This window comes from Ambystoma mexicanum, chromosome 6p (genome assembly GCF_040938575.1).
Source record: "Ambystoma mexicanum isolate Mex_15411 chromosome 6p, UKY_AmexF1_1, whole genome shotgun sequence".
NCBI lineage: Eukaryota > Metazoa > Chordata > Amphibia > Caudata > Ambystomatidae > Ambystoma > Ambystoma mexicanum.
In genome coordinates this window covers 145,482,109-145,500,552 of record NC_090935.1, presented here as the reverse complement: position 1 = coordinate 145,500,552, position 18,444 = coordinate 145,482,109, and the positions used below count along the sequence as shown (strand labels likewise).

The following is an 18,444-nucleotide window of genomic DNA, read 5'->3' as shown; positions in this document are numbered from 1 at the left end:
GGCACTGTCCCCTGGGGAGGTGGTGATGGATATCATTAGTGGGGTTGTGACATTACTCAGTATCTGACATGCATGCATGTGCTGTGGCATTTATACTCACCGTGCAGCCATGTATCGCCATGCCGCCCAGCTTCTAGGTCCCGGTTTAGGGTTGACATTCTGTAAATAAAACTGTCGTGGGTGGACCCTGGATAGTTGGCATATACTGAGGTGATGATTCTCTTGGCATCACATACTACCTGGACGTTGATGGAATGCCAGTGCTTGCTGTTTCTACAGATGTGCTCTGATGCCCTGGGGGGACGTAGAGCCACACGGGTGCAATCAATGGCACCTAGGACTTTGGGGAATTGTGCCACCCCGTAGAAATCCTGGACGGCAGCCTGCCTTTCTGCAGGTGTTCTGGGCAGGTTTATGTGCCTGCGGACTGATGGGCGTGCAGCCATGATGGCCAAGACCTGGTGTAGGCAGCGTGACTGCGTGGCCTATGAAACCCCCCCATTATAGCACTTGTCCGCTGAAATGATCCAGTGGCCAAGAAGTGCAGTACATTGAGGACCTTCTCCAGGGGGCTGAGTGCTTGGGAGCACAGGGTGGGTGATGTGAGGTCATCCTCCCACTCACTCACCAGGTCGAGTATTATGTGAGGTGGAAACCTGTACCTCCCATACACCTGGTCATCAGGCATCCCAAAAAGGCTGGTTCTGGGTGTGAAAATTCTGGGCCTAACTATCCTCCTCCTCCTGCGGTATCCCACGACCACTGCTGCTAGGAACGGTATATTCATCCTGGCGTGTGAGCTTGTTTGTTGTTTGCGCGCACTTTTATGCTGCGCGGGTCCACGTACGCCTGCTTTCTGCTGGCGTACGAGTTTCCGGATTAGCGCGTCTTTTTTGGCGCACGCGTTGGCCCCGTTCGAATTCATGAATACGTGTTTTGAACATGCGTGTGGGCGTTCCGCGCATTTGCCTTCTGTACTTCCCCCGTGACGCCCACATTTACACGCGTTGTTCCCCATTCCGCGTGTGACGCCCTCTGTTCCTCCTACTTTTGATGTGTGCGCCGCGCTATGTGCGATTTCGCTGTGCGCGTAGCGCACGCTGTTTGGATGCGTGTGCGCCACGCAGAATTTTAGCGCACATCCTGGGATTTACACGCGCACGGACTTCCATGAATCGCTGTGCACGGGTTTCACTGCGATTTTTCGCACTGGCACTGCGATTCGCACGCTTTCGCACGCTTGCGCTGAAAATTTCAGCGCACATTAATTCCATGAATCGGCCTGTATGTTTTTCCAAACAAAACAGTTACAGTTACAATTGGAACATTTCAAAACCTGTTACTTTGTTTGTATCCCCCCTGTTCACTGGCGACCCGTAACTTCAAACACACAGTTTACCTTCCCAACTCTTATCATTCCCTCTTCCCCTAAAACTCCCCACTACCCACCCTCCGAGCAGTGTCAGTCAGAGAATTCGACACATGTTCAGCATTTATGATTTGCATATGGTGTACGACTTCCGCATTATCATCGTGCATAGTCCGGTGCATGTAGTGCAAGGGCTGTTAAATCCCAGGCCCCAGGTTGCCCAGGTACACACATTGTATTAAGGATAGGCAAGAACATTCACCATAATATCCACCAATATTTCTACAACCCCACGTTCTTATTGGAATCAGGCAGGTATTCATTCACGAAATAATTCCACATCGACTCATTTTGGGCCGCTCTTCCATGGAGGGCGGCAGTGATGCGCTCCATTGTGTAGATGTTGGTTGCAACCCCGGTCCATTGTCTCAGGGTGGGGACCTGGCTCGCTTTCCACTTAATAACCAAGCAAGCTCTTGCGGCAAGAAGTAGTGGAGCTACAATACCTCTAATTTTGTTAAATTCACCTTCACAATCTTCAAGGCCGAAAAGTACCAAGAGGGGCGTAGTGTCCCGGGAGATCCCCTTCAACCACCCATCATCCACCTAGAGGGGTGAGGGCAGGAGCCCCCCCAGCCCCCCAGCCCAGCAGAGGATCCAGACTAGGACCCAGGCACGGAGCGTGCCATCGGAGCAGGGCCTGCCTGACCCTGTCCATTCAAGGTGCCTGACTCGCCCATGCCGGGCGCATCGCGGCACGATATCGAGGCTGAACCTCGATTTGACCAGGAAGAACCGCCGGCAGGCGGAATCGCCGGCCAATCCTAAGGCCATACAAAGGCCTGTTCTGCGCCCCAGGTCCCCCACTTCCATCATCCACCTAGAGGGGTGAGGGCAGGAGCCCCCCCAGCCCCCCAGAGGATCCAGACCAGGACCCAGGCACGGAGCGTGCCATCGGAGCAGGGCCTGCCTGATCCTGTCCATTCAAGGTGCCTGACTCGCCCATGCCGGCGCATCGCGGCACGATATCGAGGCTGAACCTCGATTTGACCAGGAAGAACCGCCGGCAGGCGGAATCGCCGGCCAATCCTAAGGCCATACAAAGGCCTGTTCTGCGCCCCAGGTCCCCCACTTCCATCATCCACCTAGAGGGGTGAGGGCAGGAGCCCCCTCAGCCCCCCAGCCCAGCAGAGGATCCAGACCAGGACCCAGGCACGGAGCGTGCCATCGGAGCAGGGCCTGCCTGACCCTGTCCATTCAAGGTACCTGACTCGCCCATGCCGGGCGCATCGCGGCACGATATCGAGGCTGAACCTCGATTTGACCAGGAAGAACCGCCGGCAGGCGGAATCGCCGGCCAATCCTAAGGCCATACAAAGGCCTGTTCTGCGCCCCAGGTCCCCCACTTCCATCATCCACCTAGAGGGTTGAGGGCAGGAGCCCCCCCAAGCCCCCCAGCCCAGCAGAGGATCCAGACCAGGACCCAGGCACGGAGCGTGCCATCGGAGCAGGGCCTGCCTGACCCTGTCCATTCAAGGTGCCTGACTCGCCCATGCCGGGCGCATCGCGGCACGATATCGAGGCTGAACCTCGATTTGACCAGGAAGAACCGCCGGCAGGCGGAATCGCCGGCCAATCCTAAGGCCATACAAAGGCCTGTTCTGCGCCCCAGGTCCCCCACTTCCATCATCCACCTAGAGGGGTGAGGGCAGGAGCCCCCCCCCAGCCCCCCAGCCCAGCAGAGGATCCAGACCAGGACCAAGGCACGGAGCGTGCCATCGGAGCAGGGCCTGCCTGACCCTGTCCATTCAAGGTGCCTGACTCGCCCATGCCGGGCGCATCGCGGCACGATATCGAGGCTGAACCTCGATTTGACCAGGAAGAACCGCCGGCAGGCGGAATCGCCGGCCAATCCTAAGGCCATACAAAGGCCTGTTCTGCGCCCCAGGTCCCCCACTTCCATCATCCACCTAGAGGGGTGAGGGCAGGAGCCCCCCCAGCCCAGCAGAGGATCCAGACCAGGACCCAGGCACGGAGCGTGCCATCGGAGCAGGGCCTACCTGACCCTGTCCATTCAAGGTGCCTGACTCGCCCATGCCGGGCGCATCGCGGCACGATATCGAGGCTGAACCTCGATTTGACCAGGAAGAACCGCCGGCAGGCGGAATCGCCGGCCAATCCTAAGGCCATACAAAGGCCTGTTCTGCGCCTGTTACGCGCATGGGAGCGTGGAGTGGCCACCACCTCTGCTCAACTTGCAACTTACCCACTGCCAGAACCCTCCTGCATATGGAGAACGCATTGTAAGTACATGCAATTACCGGGACATTACTGTATGCATGGACTCTTAGCCACTCCCATTTAGATGGGTCTATGGTCTCTAGCTCTGGTCACATACACACTATACCTGCTTGTTGTATTGATTGTTGTGGCATTTAGACCATGCTACTATGTTTGCCCCATGGTTGCATACAGACCACACTACTGTGTTGCGCCCTATGGTCGCATTTAGACCACACTACTGTGTTGTGCCCTATGGTCGCATTTAGACCACACTACTGTGTTGTGCCCTATGGTCGCATTTAGACCACACTACTGTGTTGTGCCCTATGGTCGCATTTAAACCACACTACTGTGTTGTGCCCTATGGTCGCATTTAGACCACACTACTGTGTTGTGCCCTATGGTCACATTTAGACCACACTACTGTGTTGTGCCCTATGGTCGCATTTAGACCACACTACTGTGTTGTGCCTTATGGTCGCATTTAGACCACACTACTGTGTTGTGCCTTATGGTCGCACCGATGTCCTTCATCCGCCAATCCTCTGCACGGCGCATCGCCCCTAGCACACACTTTATGCTACTTTGCCTCACCGTGATCATGTTCCCCTTCTGTGTCATGCAAAGCAATATACTTTGCAACGGTAACAGCTACATAACCCATAAAAATGGACTAGCTAGACCCGCCTGCCAAAGACATTACCCTATCGTCTGCCCCACACCATTCCTGCCCACTACTCCAGCCTTCCTCCCGGTCTCACAATATGCTTATCCTACCCATGACCATGCGCAGCTTTATGATGTCCTAGACAATAAGAGCGCAGATAGTTCCAAGCAGAACCCTACCGACATTAGAGCACCCTGCCCCACCCATCATCACAGCCCCTCCACAATGACCGACCTTACTGTCTCTCAAGCAACCACCCTTATCCCTACCGATCGCAACAATAGACTTGGTGCCAGAATCCACTACAAAACTAGCAAACGCCCAGCTAAACTACCCAACAAAACTAACAAGTACACTATAACCCCCATCAACTCTACCCTCCATACACTAAAAGGAGCTCTTCTAAATGTTAGATCACTAGTCGCCCACTCCATAGAAGTCGCCGACATCATTCTGACTAACAACCTAGACTTCCTTGCTATGACAGAAACTTGGTTATATGAGGCTGCGGGACCATCCCTTACCCTAGCCATCCCTGACAACTACACTATCCTCAGAGTAGACAGACCCAATGCTCGAGGAGGTGGTGTAGCCCTCATCTTCAAGTCCTCACTTGATATCAGACTAAGCTCCTCTCCTCCACTCAAATCATGTGAACACCTTACAGCTAAACTACAAACCTCCCCGAAGAGTACTATCACTATGCACCTAATCTACAGACCCCCGGGTCCACCTGGCTCATTTAAGGAAGATATCACCTCCCTAGTAGCCGAAAGCTCCAAACCTTCAGCACAAATGATCACACTCGGAGACTTCAATCTCGGGTTTAATGACCCTCTTGACACCCCTGCCATTGCCCTAGCCACGGCATTAGAGGAGCATGGCCTCCTTCAACTATGCTCCAAACCCACCCACTCGAAAGGCAGAATCCTTGACTGGGTAACCGCCCTCAACTGTAACATCACCCTAAAGGACCCTGTACAGCTCATCTGGACGGATCACCACTTCCTCCCCTTTGACATTAATATCAACAACCTAGAGCACAAAAGGCCTATTATTGCTCCGGCCTGCCTAACTAGGAAAAAGAGCAACATCACAGCTGAAGCCTTAATGCCTCTGGTGACCCCCATTCTGAACGCCCTACCAATTACAACTGACTTAAACTCGCTGGTCAACGCCTATAATGACTCCATGGCTAAAGCTATCGACACCATTGCCCCATTAAAAATGCGCAAAGGGAAACCTAAAGCGCACCTGAATACGTGGTACACCCCAGAGCTCAAACTTCTCCGACTACAAAAAAGCAAACTTGAATCACTATGGAAATCGGTGCCTTCAGTAGACAATAGAACCAACCTTACCAATATCTCCACCCTCTACAAAAATGAGATCACACGTGCTAAGAAAGAATCTCTTAATTCCAGGATCTCACAGGCAGGCTCCAGTACAAAAGAGCTCTTTAACATCTTAAAGGTATTAGAAAACCCCACTCCTCCCGAAGATACCTGCACAAAGGATAAACCTTGGTGCACAGGGATCCAGAATGCCCTTGCCAACAAAATTTCAGGGCTCCAAACTAAAATTGGGAATAAACGGCAACAGCTCACTCATGACCCTACCTCCAGACCCACCCATCCCCCACTCACCGCCACTAGCTCAGGCTTCACCTTCAAAAAGGTTACCATACCTGAAGTACAAAAAATGATAGCATCCTTGAAACCCTCGAACTGCAAGGGGGACAGTTGCCCCGCACAGATTATCAAGGATGCTGCCAGGGATCTCTCCCCCTTCATCACCAAATTAATAAACTTGTCTTTTTCTAACAACATGGTCCCAAGTAATCTGAAACAATCCTGGGTCCTACCCTTGCTAAAAAAACAGACCCTCGACCCAGACATACCCACAAATTATAGACCCATTACCACTGTCCCATTTTTACTAAAGATTCTTGACAGAGCGGCCTATTTACAAATTCAGGATTACCTTGAAACTAACCTATTACTAGGTACTCGCCAATCTGGCTTTCGTCCCCAACATGGGACGGAAACGGCCCTTGTTGATCTCAAGAGCCAGATAGACGAAATCAAAGATAAAGGGAGGGCTGCCATCCTGCTTCTCCTCGACCTCTCTGCTGCCTTTGACCTGGTTGACCACAAAATCTTGTGCAACCACTTATCATCGGCAGCACACTTCTCCCACTCGGCGGTCACATGGATCCAATCCTTCCTGGACAACAGGACCATGCGAGTCTTCTCACCCATAGCAGCAGCCGACCCTATTCCCATTACCTGCGGTGTCCCACAAGGATCTTGTGTTTCACCCACTTTGTATAATATATTCACAAAGCCCCTATTCGACAAACTGGACCATCTGGGTGTCACCTACACTAACTACGCAGATGACACCCAGATACTCCTCACTTTATCAGGCAACTACAACGCGGACGTCAACAGGATCGGTGAAGTCTTTTCCATCGTTCAGGCATGGATGGCCACACATGGCCTCTGACTGAACTGCTCCTTGTCGGCTCACCCAACACTATCCGGAATCTCAACCCTAGCTACTCTTGCTTCATCATTGACGGCAACACCATTCCCACTGCCAAAAGTGTAAAAACTCTGGGTTTCTACCTCGACACTAACACCAACTTCGCCAAACAAATTAATATGACTGCCTCAGCCACTGCTTACACTGGGAAACTAATCAGAGCCTGCAGACCTTTGATATCCCCCAACAATTGCCTTACTCTAGCCAGAGCACTTATACAATCCAAACTGGATTATTGCAACAGCCTGTATGTAGGTGTCAATAAAACGGTTGTCAATAAACTGCAAGTTCTACAAAACAATGCACTCCGTGCCGCCCTTAATATTCCCAGAAGAGAACATATCTCAGCCACAAGAATCTCATGCAAATGGCTCTCCATCCAACAAAAAATAGACCTAAAAACTATCTGCCTCACCTACAAAGCTCTTAACCACCTGGCCCCACCTTATTTAACCGATAAATTCACCTTAAGACAGAATATGAGAGCCACCAGATCCTCTAATACACTACAACTGACAGTGCCCAAATACTCCCTAAAAAGAGCCGGTGGTTCCAGCTTCCCAGTTCTAGCCTCACAATTATGGAACACTATTCCATTGGACATCAAATCTACCCCTATATTTCAACCTTTCAGAACTAAGATCATCACCTGGTTACTCAACAAATAACTAACACTGTATGTATGTATGGATCCGCTACGATGTTACTAATCCCACTATAACTGCTTTCATAACTGCTTTTGTAACTATACTTATACTGCACATATGTACAAATATTCTTACCTATGCCTGTAACCTGATGTTTAAGCGCCCATATACCTCTGGGTCAGGAGCGCTATACAAATAAATAAACAAACAAACAAACAAACACGTTTGATGCTACTAAGAACTTCATCCCAGTATGTCTCTGCTCGTGTTTTAAATCTTGTTGAAGATAGGATGAACAACAAAACACAGCCAATCATGCCAGGTAGGGGGAAGGCTTCCTTTCTTCATGAACCTTAGAATCTTCTTGGAAAGTGCCTGCAGAGGATCTCCTTTGTGTGTGTTTGCAGGGAGGGTGCTGGCTGCCCCCAAGCCACATTCCTCAATGGTCTTGGATGTTGATGGGCAGATTTTGGGAGGCTTGCTTTCCACTAGTGGACACACACCTCCAAGTTTGAATGTTGCAAAGAGGCCTTATCGATTGGCTAGGGTCAACATTTAAGGTCACATGGGACTTAAGGAGATGAACTGGACTTAGGCACCAAGTCGAACACTGAAGCTGAAGAGACACGAAGAAGACGACTGTGGGATGCCGGAAGACTGCTTCATAAACCAGCTTTTTGGGGCAGTCAAAACCAACCATTGAAGACCTTTGCAAGGTTTCTTCCTCCCTAAAATAGGTGGGACCAACCAGTCGTGCTTGATGTACATCACCTACTTTCGGTCATTAGAATGTGCATCTTTGCATTTGATCTGCAAGGCCCAGAACCAGCTGTTCATCATTGCAAGGACTTCCAGCTGGCCAAATGGCTGGAACGCTTCGTGGGCATCCTTGATGCTATGTTGGGGCTCTGAAAATCCACTGTGCTGCTGTGAGTCTGCTGGAAGTTCAAAGGCCAAATTGCTGAGTGTCTCTTGACTCCATCCGGGGTCAATGCAAGAACTGCATCTACAAAGATTTCGGTGAGGTTATCTCCTCCATCGTGGCACTGAATTTGGGTGTCTTCCATACAGTCAGAGGTCTCCAAAGAAATTTAAATACAACCAACAATTAACACGCTTGACCCGCAACCCGTCATCCCTGCATGGTGACCACAATGGTGACGCTTGTCTTCTCCATAGATTTACTGTCACCTGACACTGTTTCTACTTTTCTTGGGGATTGGAGGCCTGAGATCCCTTATATTTCTTGAACTGCCCTCCTCCCCATTGGGTTTGCATTGAGGATACAGTCCTGCTTACCATAGCTCTATTCAGAGCTGACCCAGGACGGTGGTATCCGGATCAGTACTTCTCTGGGTCATCATTATGAACGCCAGGGGTGGTAACTGCTCCTTTATTTGCAGAAACCTGACTTAAATGCCAGTTTCACATGGTGCATTTGCCCTGCACTAACTGCAGTACTTTACCTGCGCTAGCTGAGTGGGCGCTCCTGCACTACATCCCTCTCCCCTCAGGAACCTTTTGGAACAATCAAGTCTGCTAATTGTTAACTGTACTACACAACAGTGCCCGCCTTCCCCTTTGTTCAATCTCGCTGCTTGGTGAACACTACTTGAGAGAGAGTAGCTTTGCTCAGCTGGGTTTGTGAATGCCCTTGCTAACCCTAAGATGGCTTTTCCAAGCCCTATTGCCAGGTCGTGGCTTCGTAGAACACTCCCAACAGTTCCTTGTACCACGATGTAGCTGTTGCATTTGGAAATAGTGCACCTAGTGGTAAAGATATTTTTATTTTCATTTTATTTAATTTCTGCTCAGCGCTGGCCCAACCAAGAGGGTCTTGGAGCACCCTACAAGGTTCAAAGGTTAAAAAGGTGGCAGGTGAAACAGATTTACAATATGTAAAGGATAGAACAATAAGGATAGACAAGTGGTAGGAGGGGAGATAGGAGTTCACAAGCATCCTGAGCTTCAGCTGATTAAATAACCGATTAAGGATAGTCATGGTATTGTTACATGAAAGGCAGTAGGTAGCACTAGTGGCGACATGTACCAACATTTATCTTTAAAAAAAATAAAATAATAAGCCTCATTCACACTGTACCTTTGAATGGCATTTTTCACTTCCTGAAAAAGAGAAACAAAAGAATGTAAGGTTTTTTTCTCACAATGTAAAAGTCTGTATAATAAATGTCAACATTTCTGTCCAAAATAGTCTCAAAAACAAGTAAATGAATAACTGGCAAATTGAAATATTTACATATCAAATTAACAGTCGAGTAGGAAGAGAGCCGGGACATACAAGCACGTTCCAAGATCATATAGGTTTGTTATCCAATATTTATACTGCGCCCCATCACCACCGTATTCGTCTTACGTTGCCTTGTCCGAAAGGTGGCATATTGTGACCATGCCAGGGTTTTACCAGACCTCAGTCAGTTTGGGAAGGAGGTAATAGGAAAGTGAAACTATACAATAAAATTACTAAAATCAGAGAGGGAAAACAGTTGAGATGAGTGGGAGGGGATATGGTTGTCGAAGTAGGGATGCATTCTTCTCAACTACGATAAGCAAATCTATCTAGCAAATATCTCTAGCAAATTACATTGTTTGGTGCCTATACTCCGACCTGTCGCGCAACACTATATGGCATCCCTCCTCTTGAAGATGCTACATACGTGACCAGAGAAGCTCCGGTACTTCAATGCATTGTCTCTTGAGCCTATCTAAAAAGTTCCAGGATAACTGAAAGTCTGTTTACTCCTTGTCAAATGTTAAATTCGGGAAAATTAGAGCTGGTGGTACCAGTCTCCCAGTCTCCGCCGACAAGAACTGGAACACCCTCCCTACCCACCTGAGATCGGAACAATCCAACTGGGCCTTCTGGAAAGAACTTAATACTCTGCTTTTTACCACTTAATTGAGACTTCTGTGTGTGCACCATATTCTGTTAGATCCTATATGTACATATGTGTACCTGTAACCAGCGCCTTGATGCCTGAGGGTTTAGTGCGCTATACAAATGCAAAAATAAATAAATAAAATAAGTTGTTGGTAAGCATGAGTGTAGGACTCAGCAGAGAACAGCTCTGTCTAGAGCAGAGTTTTATTGTTATGGCAACATCTAGAACCAATGGCACTATCTTTAGTTAGACGGTGGTGGTTCTGTGATTGACTTGAGAGGTGCTTAAGCGGGCCTCAGTAGTGTGGAGGCTTTCAGCAGATTCATTGGGAAGAAACACCCCCTATTATCAAGGGAGAGGACTGGGTTTCCCAAGCAATCAGACAGGATTGTCGGTGCCAAGAGTCGGACGTACATTGAAATATGCATTGATAGCACACGGGGTAAGTGCTAGGGGCGGGGAAGAGGAGACATGCTGGACTTGTGTCCAGTAATATTTGGTGCTATAAGCTAGGTAAAAACTCACTGTAACTTAATGAAATAACATTCATAACAAAATAACTCAAGCGAACAGCTATTCAAGCCAGGCAGACAATTACAGTACCAAGCGGAACCTTTGTAGCCTCTTGAAGGATAAACTCCAACAGACGCTAGATACCCAACAACACCATTCTCTAGTTCAGACAAAAAGCAACTGCAGAGCTAGTTGCCTTCTCATTAATACTCATTCCGTGTCAACCTCACCAGCAAGAGGATGGAAAGAATCCCCCTCATAGACAAAATTACTCTGACAAAAGAATTTCTCTCCACCGACATACTGATAATGGATCCTACCTGCATTGTAAGTTATTGTTACCACAAGGATTTTATACTTGACCAGGCATTAGGCAGGTGCTTTTGTACAAAGTGCTTAAGGACACAGGGCCTGTCTTTAGCTCAGCAGTGGTGAGACTTGTGATCCTTCCACAGTGCCGTGGTGAGCAAGGGCATGTTCAATCCATGCAGAAGAAAACACAGATAGCAAAGCCATTCTACTCACCCCTGCATGGCCCCTGATAATATTTGGGAGATGTTTGTCAGAAATCCGAATTTGTCAAGTTTACAAAGGCTCCCTGAAAAGCGAGTAAAAAAGCCTCTGTTTTTTGGGGGGTTTCCTCATTTATGTGATAGTTACTATATGGATTTTTTAAAACTTCACCAAACCCTTTGCTTCTGGGTAAAGTATTTTAAGGACAAAAGGACTGTCTTTAGCTCAGCAGTGGTTAGGCTTGTGAACCTATCACAGGGTCATGGTTAGCCAAGCCATGGAGAAACCATGCCCAAGATACCCAGAGGGAAAAGCCCTTCTACTTACTCTCCTAAGCCCCGAACAGCCAGATTACGGTACCCACTGCGGCGAATCGAGGGATTCAGTCACTTTCCCCAAGGAGGAGCCCCTTACTGTGAGGCTGGGGGGAGGGGTGAGCCTGCTACGCAACATTCCCCCTAGGATGGCGGCAAGTGGGACCTCACAGGGAGAGACTCCCCTCTTGGAGATAAGGACTACCTTTCCAACGAGGAACTCCCTTTTTATTGGGCTCAAGTACACAATCCAGTTCTAACAAATACCAGACATGAAGACTACTCTTGTATGTATTATTGTAATGTAATTACTGAAGAAAAGAGACCAGTGTGATACTGTGAAGAGTAAGATCACAGGAGTAATGTAATGTGACATTTTTATAGCACCTATTCCCATTGGTATGGTCTCAAAGTGCTGTAGGTGAACTCCCTTGGAGGACCGAAGTCTGAGGTATGAGAGCTTGGTCAGAGGAATTTAGAATGCGTGTGTGCATTTTAGCCAGTGCAAAGGTAGGTAGGGGTGGCGACCCATGTAGAGCTGGCTTGTGGATGTGTGCTGTATAGGCTGTCAGGAGAGTCTGCAAGTCAAGACGGCTGATTATGTGTCCAGCTTGACTGAATTATTATCGTGGGACATTCTAATGGCAGAGGTGTTGGGCAATGTGTCTTCAAGTGGCGGCTATCTTCCATCATAATGGAGTGCGATACATACCCGTGAGTCATGGCGGATTACTTGCTTCGTTGACAGAGTGCATGTCCTATCATGCCATTATCTGGGAGTCCTTTCTGTGCGTGCACAGTGCTTTCTTGAAGTCTTCTCATGTGACTCGTTGATGCCCCTGTCTACCTGTCTTCATTTATGCAAATCATGTTGTACTAGGTTCTATTTTAATATTAGCAAAGCCAACAATTGGTGCTTGTGAGCAGTGAAAAAGTTCTTTGTTGGAATGCATTCTCCATAGCATAGAACCTGAGCATTTTAAGAGTAAGGTTGGCAAGATGATGAGAGAAGAAGGCTGGTAGATTGTCATTTACTTCAACGCCCTTGACTGAAGATGCCCATATGGAGCTACTAAACTATGTGACAGGATAAAGTCACCTTAAGTTGACTGCAGCTTCTAGCTTCAGAACCCCGGTCATGTGATCTGAGACCAATGCCCCAATGAAGAATGTCTGTCTAGCAAATACTGTGATGAAGGAACCACATAGAGTAATAAGGAACACAAGTCCAACACAAAGAAAGGACTATGTTGACAAACTGGGGAAGCCCCAACGTTGCCCAATAAAAGTGGGAGGAGCTGGAGAACCAGTGAGAGACACCCGGGAGTTTCAACCTGGCTGGCTGAGGGGAGCCCGTGGCTCGGGAAGGACGCTGGGTTGCATAGCGGCCAATCGGGCGGGATAAGCAGTGCCCGAGGTGCATTGCGGTGCGAGCAGCCAAGAACTGGAGTTTAGGGAAGCTGCTAGTCCAAGGAGGGACTTTCATCTAGGGCTGATGCATAGCGCCAACCTGGACGTGCCAAGCAACAAGCACGCCGATAACTTATCCTGAGAGGTCTGTCAAACAGACATTTCCGAGAAGAGAACCTGATGCGAGAGACGGTGGCCAAAAGGGAGAGGAACCCTTACGAAGCCCATACAACATTAGGACGCAAAGGAATGTGTCTGGACAAACCGGGAGAACGCAGAGAAGTCATCCTGAACAGTAGCGAGTGTGGAACAAGGAAGAATGCCGAACTGGTGACGCAGCCCCATTACAACCAAGGTAAAGGGGAGAGCGGGAGGACTGGAAGACCTGGCGTAGTAACAAAGAGGGACAGTGATACCTAGGAATGTTACAAAGCCAAACATAAAGAGTGAAGTAATCATACTTGTCCCAGTGTGTGACAAATCTTATAAGAAGAGTGAGAATACTAACAGGACTAATCATACTCGTACCAGTGTGCGACAAACTAATAAGAAGAGTGAGAATGGTAACGTGACTAATTATACTCATCCCAGTAACTGGCATACTTATAAGGAGAACAAGAATCATAAGGAGATTGCTCATACTCGTCTAGTGAGTGGCAAACTTATGAGAAGCGTGAGAATCCCGTAAATCAAAAGAGTAAAAGGCAAACGAGGGCTCAACCTGGATGGGCCAGTGAGAAAAGGAATAAGAAAAGGAGAACTCTGACAACTGTATTTATCCGATAGCAGAGAAAGATATTGTTAAATACCAGTGTTCTACGAAGACTAAGGAACTGTAAAGAAAGTGCAGAGAGTATTCTGAGAAATAAAAGGAAATCATATTCAAGGGTCTGGAGGAGCCCCTTGAAGGAACTGGAAGATTTACTACAAGACGTGGTAAAGATCCCCTATTAAGGAGAACAGTAAGAACTGTGCTGGTCAAGCAATGCAAGAGAAGGGTGTCATTCTCCTGGACCTTTCTGTTGTTTAGTAATAGTGGTAGAGTCAGGACAGGCTAGCTTTTGGGACGGAGGACAGACTCTTCTTTACTGACTTCACTACTGACAATGAGCACAGAGTTTAGATGTGTTAGGTAGGGAAGCCCTTAGGATGAGGAAAGCTAGGTGTTTTCTTTATTATTTTATAATAAACTTTGTTGAAACATATCGGTCTCCTCCTTCAGACCTAACATATATGGTGTTAGGTGTGGGATGCAATACAACTGATACAAGTTTGGGGATTCTAAAATACGCCAAACGAACACCTAAAGCTTCCCCACCCACGGTAGCCACAGCTGAATCAATAGGTTTCGACCAACACAGTAGTGCAGAGGTCACTATCGAAGCTGGTGGGAGACAACTAGTCCCTACTGGGTTATTTCTATCCCCACCAAAGGGATAATTTACATATATTTTTCCAGTTGTTTGTTGATTATTAAGTATTTCAACCTTAACAATTACACACCACAGTACAGTGATTTCCAGAAGATAAACATCATCAACATATCAAAAAACGTATCATAAAATTCAAAATATCAAACAAAAGCCTATGCCAAAAACTACAATTATTAAAACTACATTTCAATTCAAAATGTCATACTAATTGTAAATTAAAAGAAAAAGAAAAGACGTTATTAACAATTAATAGTCTTTATAAAACTTAGGACCACGTTCCATTTTATCACAAATTCCATTTCATCACATATGTCGTACATTATCTTCTAATTTTAGGGGCCTAATGAACCGAACCACAGCCAAGGAGACTGATATCAGGGATCTCCCCTCACTCCCCCAACACCCTCAGCCACAGTTGTTCACTCTGTGCATGCTACAAAGAATGTATAAACTCTGTAAAATACATTACACGAAATAACATCAATTTCGAGCAATAAATAATCAAGTGTTTCATAGTTTCCAGTTATATCTGATTCTCACAGAACCTACAATACCCATGTCCATCCGGGAGAATCTTTCTTCTTCTCAATATAATATTTCACCTGTTCTATACAAATTCCATCTAAATCTATAAAGTTCCCCTCGAGCCACTGGACAAGGAAATATTCTTAAATAGGAGGCAATTATTCTAAGTTCTTTGTGTTCCAAACACATATATTTAAGAGAATCATAACCATGACATTCCTCCACGGTTCTAACCCAATCATACCTATACATGAATAACTTCTCCTTGATTGGATTACACTTAAACTCTGTTGTGGTCAGAGCTAGTTGTAATACATTTTTTTCACAATAATCAACTAGGGTAGTCAACACTGAAACTTGACCATTAGCCACAGCCACTGCCAGATCACCATACAAAGATTCATGTGGGGGCTGAAGCAATTTATAATATAACTGCATAAACGTCCATGGTGCTCTAGCGACAATTGAATTGATCCCCAGCTCATACCTGATTGCAGCCATGGCACTTTCCTCCAAACATAACTTTCCATCTTTGCCAGAATGTCCATTACCCACAGTTGCATAGATTCATCACCATATGTAAGTTTGGGTATCACTTTCCCCTCAAAAAACTTTACAAGCAGACGAAGAGAATACTTACAATATTTATGTTTTAAACTCTTCATCTGATTTAACAAAGCAACCATTTTTGTGCTTAAAATATTAATTTGTCTGATTCTTATTTGGTCTAGTTAATAGAGGAAACCAAGATAATTCAGGCTATCTACCATCTACAGTGGTTTGTGTCTTACTTTTCAAACACATTAGGTCTTTTTCTTGCCTTTAGCTAACCTGAATATTTTCGTTTTACTTTCATTACTTTTAAGGCAATTTCCTGAGGCTTATTCTACAAGCGATGCGATCAACTGCTGAAGACTTACGGTATACAGTGATTATAACAAAAAATAAATAAATATCTTTTTCAGTGAAAAGTAAATGACAAAAAATGTTGCATTTTTGATTAAAAGTATATATGGTGGTGGGGCAAGGGATTAAAAAAGGTGGGGGGTTGGGGAGGGGTAATAAAGCTGGAGAAACAGGAGGCTTGGGAGGACCCCCCTGAAATGAAAAAAGAAAAAAAACTGAAATGTTTTCGTTATTTTTCTTTCACTGGAGCATTATCTAGGTTTCTTGATATGTTTACTGACTTTGTGATGGAATGGAAATGACTGAATGAAGAGGGTTTAGTATATACAGCGGGTGATTTGAATTCCACTCTGGAGTATGTTCATAAGGAACGAGTAGACTTGCCTTGTTTTCTGGATCGAAGATTGTTAAATACGGCTTAAAATGGCTACGTTGTTTAACAAATCTGGGGCTGTAAATGCTAAATAGGTATTTACTAGGTGATATACTGGGGATTCTTACTTGGCATTGGGGTGAAGACACTTGGTTCTGAATTATATATTTGCACCTTAATATTCGGATATTGGCACTGCCAACAATTGATGTTTGCTCATTACTTTGCTTTTTTTGCTAGATAACCACGGAAAAGGCCACAACCTCCACCTGTGGTGGCAAGGAATCAGGCACATGAATAATTTTCAATGGTTCCTTTCGTAAATCTATTTACATATTAGAGGTACCCGAGGAGTATTGTAAGATTATTATAACTTGTGATGGGTCTGATTTCTCTGTATGAGATTTCAGATTCCATAAAGTTCTTATCTGTGATTCATTGTTAGCAACCTCCAGCTTACTTGATAGTGCTTGCAGAAGTATAGAGTGCAGTTTCAGCTCCGTTTTAATATCCTCGTACAATGTTGCAAAAGTCGAAAGCTACCAGAGCCCGATTAGCACTCTTCTCAGTAACCAATATTTGCCCTAGTGCTAATGCTGCGCATTATTTTCACAAGGGCAAACAATGCTTTGGATGAATACTTTTTTTGCACATTTTGCCCTAGTGCTACTACTGTGCAAGAGGACACTTGAACCACTGTAAGGAAGCCCTTGATGCCTAAATGAACACATTTAAGTGTACGATTAAGAGTTGGTGTCATACTTTTTGGATGGCCCGTTTGAACAAGGGGGCTTGGCTTTCAGAATCTTCGCAAAGTAAGTAGTCCTTTTGCTGTCAAAGGTCCACGGGTAGGTTGTTGCATAGGTTTTGACCCAGTGATCTTCATTCATTAATATCCACCGCTGAATAAAAAATTATTTTACAAATATCACTATTTCCTGATAAACATTGCTGTGCTTAGTCCTAATTGGCAACCTCAGAAACAGCATCTAAACCTCCGGATCAAACGCTCCTCATCTACAATCTCAATCTTAACAGAGAATCCTGTGCAAAACTTGAGGGTATTCTCACTCCTACTCTCCTGGGATCCTCTTTTCAGGTGGCCAGGGAAAGGCCATCACTTTTGGATCCTGACCCTGGGGGTGTAAAAGCTAGGGAGGATCACCTGGGTGGAGGGTCCTTGAGGAGTGGGGTTCCAACAGGCGAGACATGGTATCCCCCTTTCCCTATAGAAGGCCAACCTAAACCTCCCCCAGCTTTTATGGGCTATTGTAGAACCTCTCCCCTCATTTCCCCACATTTAACTTTTGATAGTACTGGGACGTGGAAGAGGCTACGAAGTAATGAACACTGAACCTTCCTTTCACCACTCTAGTACTGGGACGAAGAAGATGCCTGCAGAGTACTTTCAAGGTCAGGCATGTCCCGTTAATCACAGTCCGGCAGATCCAATTGGGAATCCACACCTGCAACCTGTCAAGTGGTTGAAGGTGTATAAAGAGGGACCAGTGCAACAAGAGCAACAGGGAAACCAGCAGAGGACCTGTGTCGTGAGGAGGCAGCGGTGGTGGGACCTGTGAAGGAGCCAGGATGCCAGCGGATATCCCAGAATGCTTGCGGAGCCAAAGGCAAGTGGGGAGTGCAATTGCCACAGGTGAGGAAGCCTCCAGAGTGGAACGCGAGCAGCCAGAGCTGCGAGCGAGCAAGGAGATTGAGGACCCATCCGCATCTGTTCAGGAGCACTGGAGGTGCTGTCAGCGTGCAGACGACATCACCTGGCATGCGAGCGGGGCTTGGGAACAGCAGAGAGCAGCGAGAGCCACCAGAAAGGAACGCTGAGGACCGGCGGTTGTCAAAGGAAGACACCCAAAAGCTGAAGCGCTTCTAGCGGACCACATGGGGGAAATTGAATACCAAACCAAATACAAACTTGAATTTACGCTGAATTTTGCATATTGAATACCGATCCAAACACAAACTTGAAACTAAGTTGAATTATACATATCGAATACCGAACTGAATGAAAATTAGTAACTAAGCGGGA

General features: G+C 46.7%; 1 protein-coding gene across 1 annotated transcript in view; it reads right to left on the bottom strand.

Annotated features, from left to right (window-relative positions):
* The window catches only part of LOC138511281 (E3 ubiquitin-protein ligase TRIM39-like), a 202,546-nt gene that overhangs the window by 86,154 nt on the left and 97,948 nt on the right, over positions 1-18,444 (bottom strand). The window contains exon 4 of the mRNA XM_069626833.1: positions 9,615-9,637. Within this exon, the coding sequence (XP_069482934.1) occupies positions 9,615-9,637 (23 nt within the window). The remainder of the gene's footprint in view (positions 1-9,614; positions 9,638-18,444) is intronic.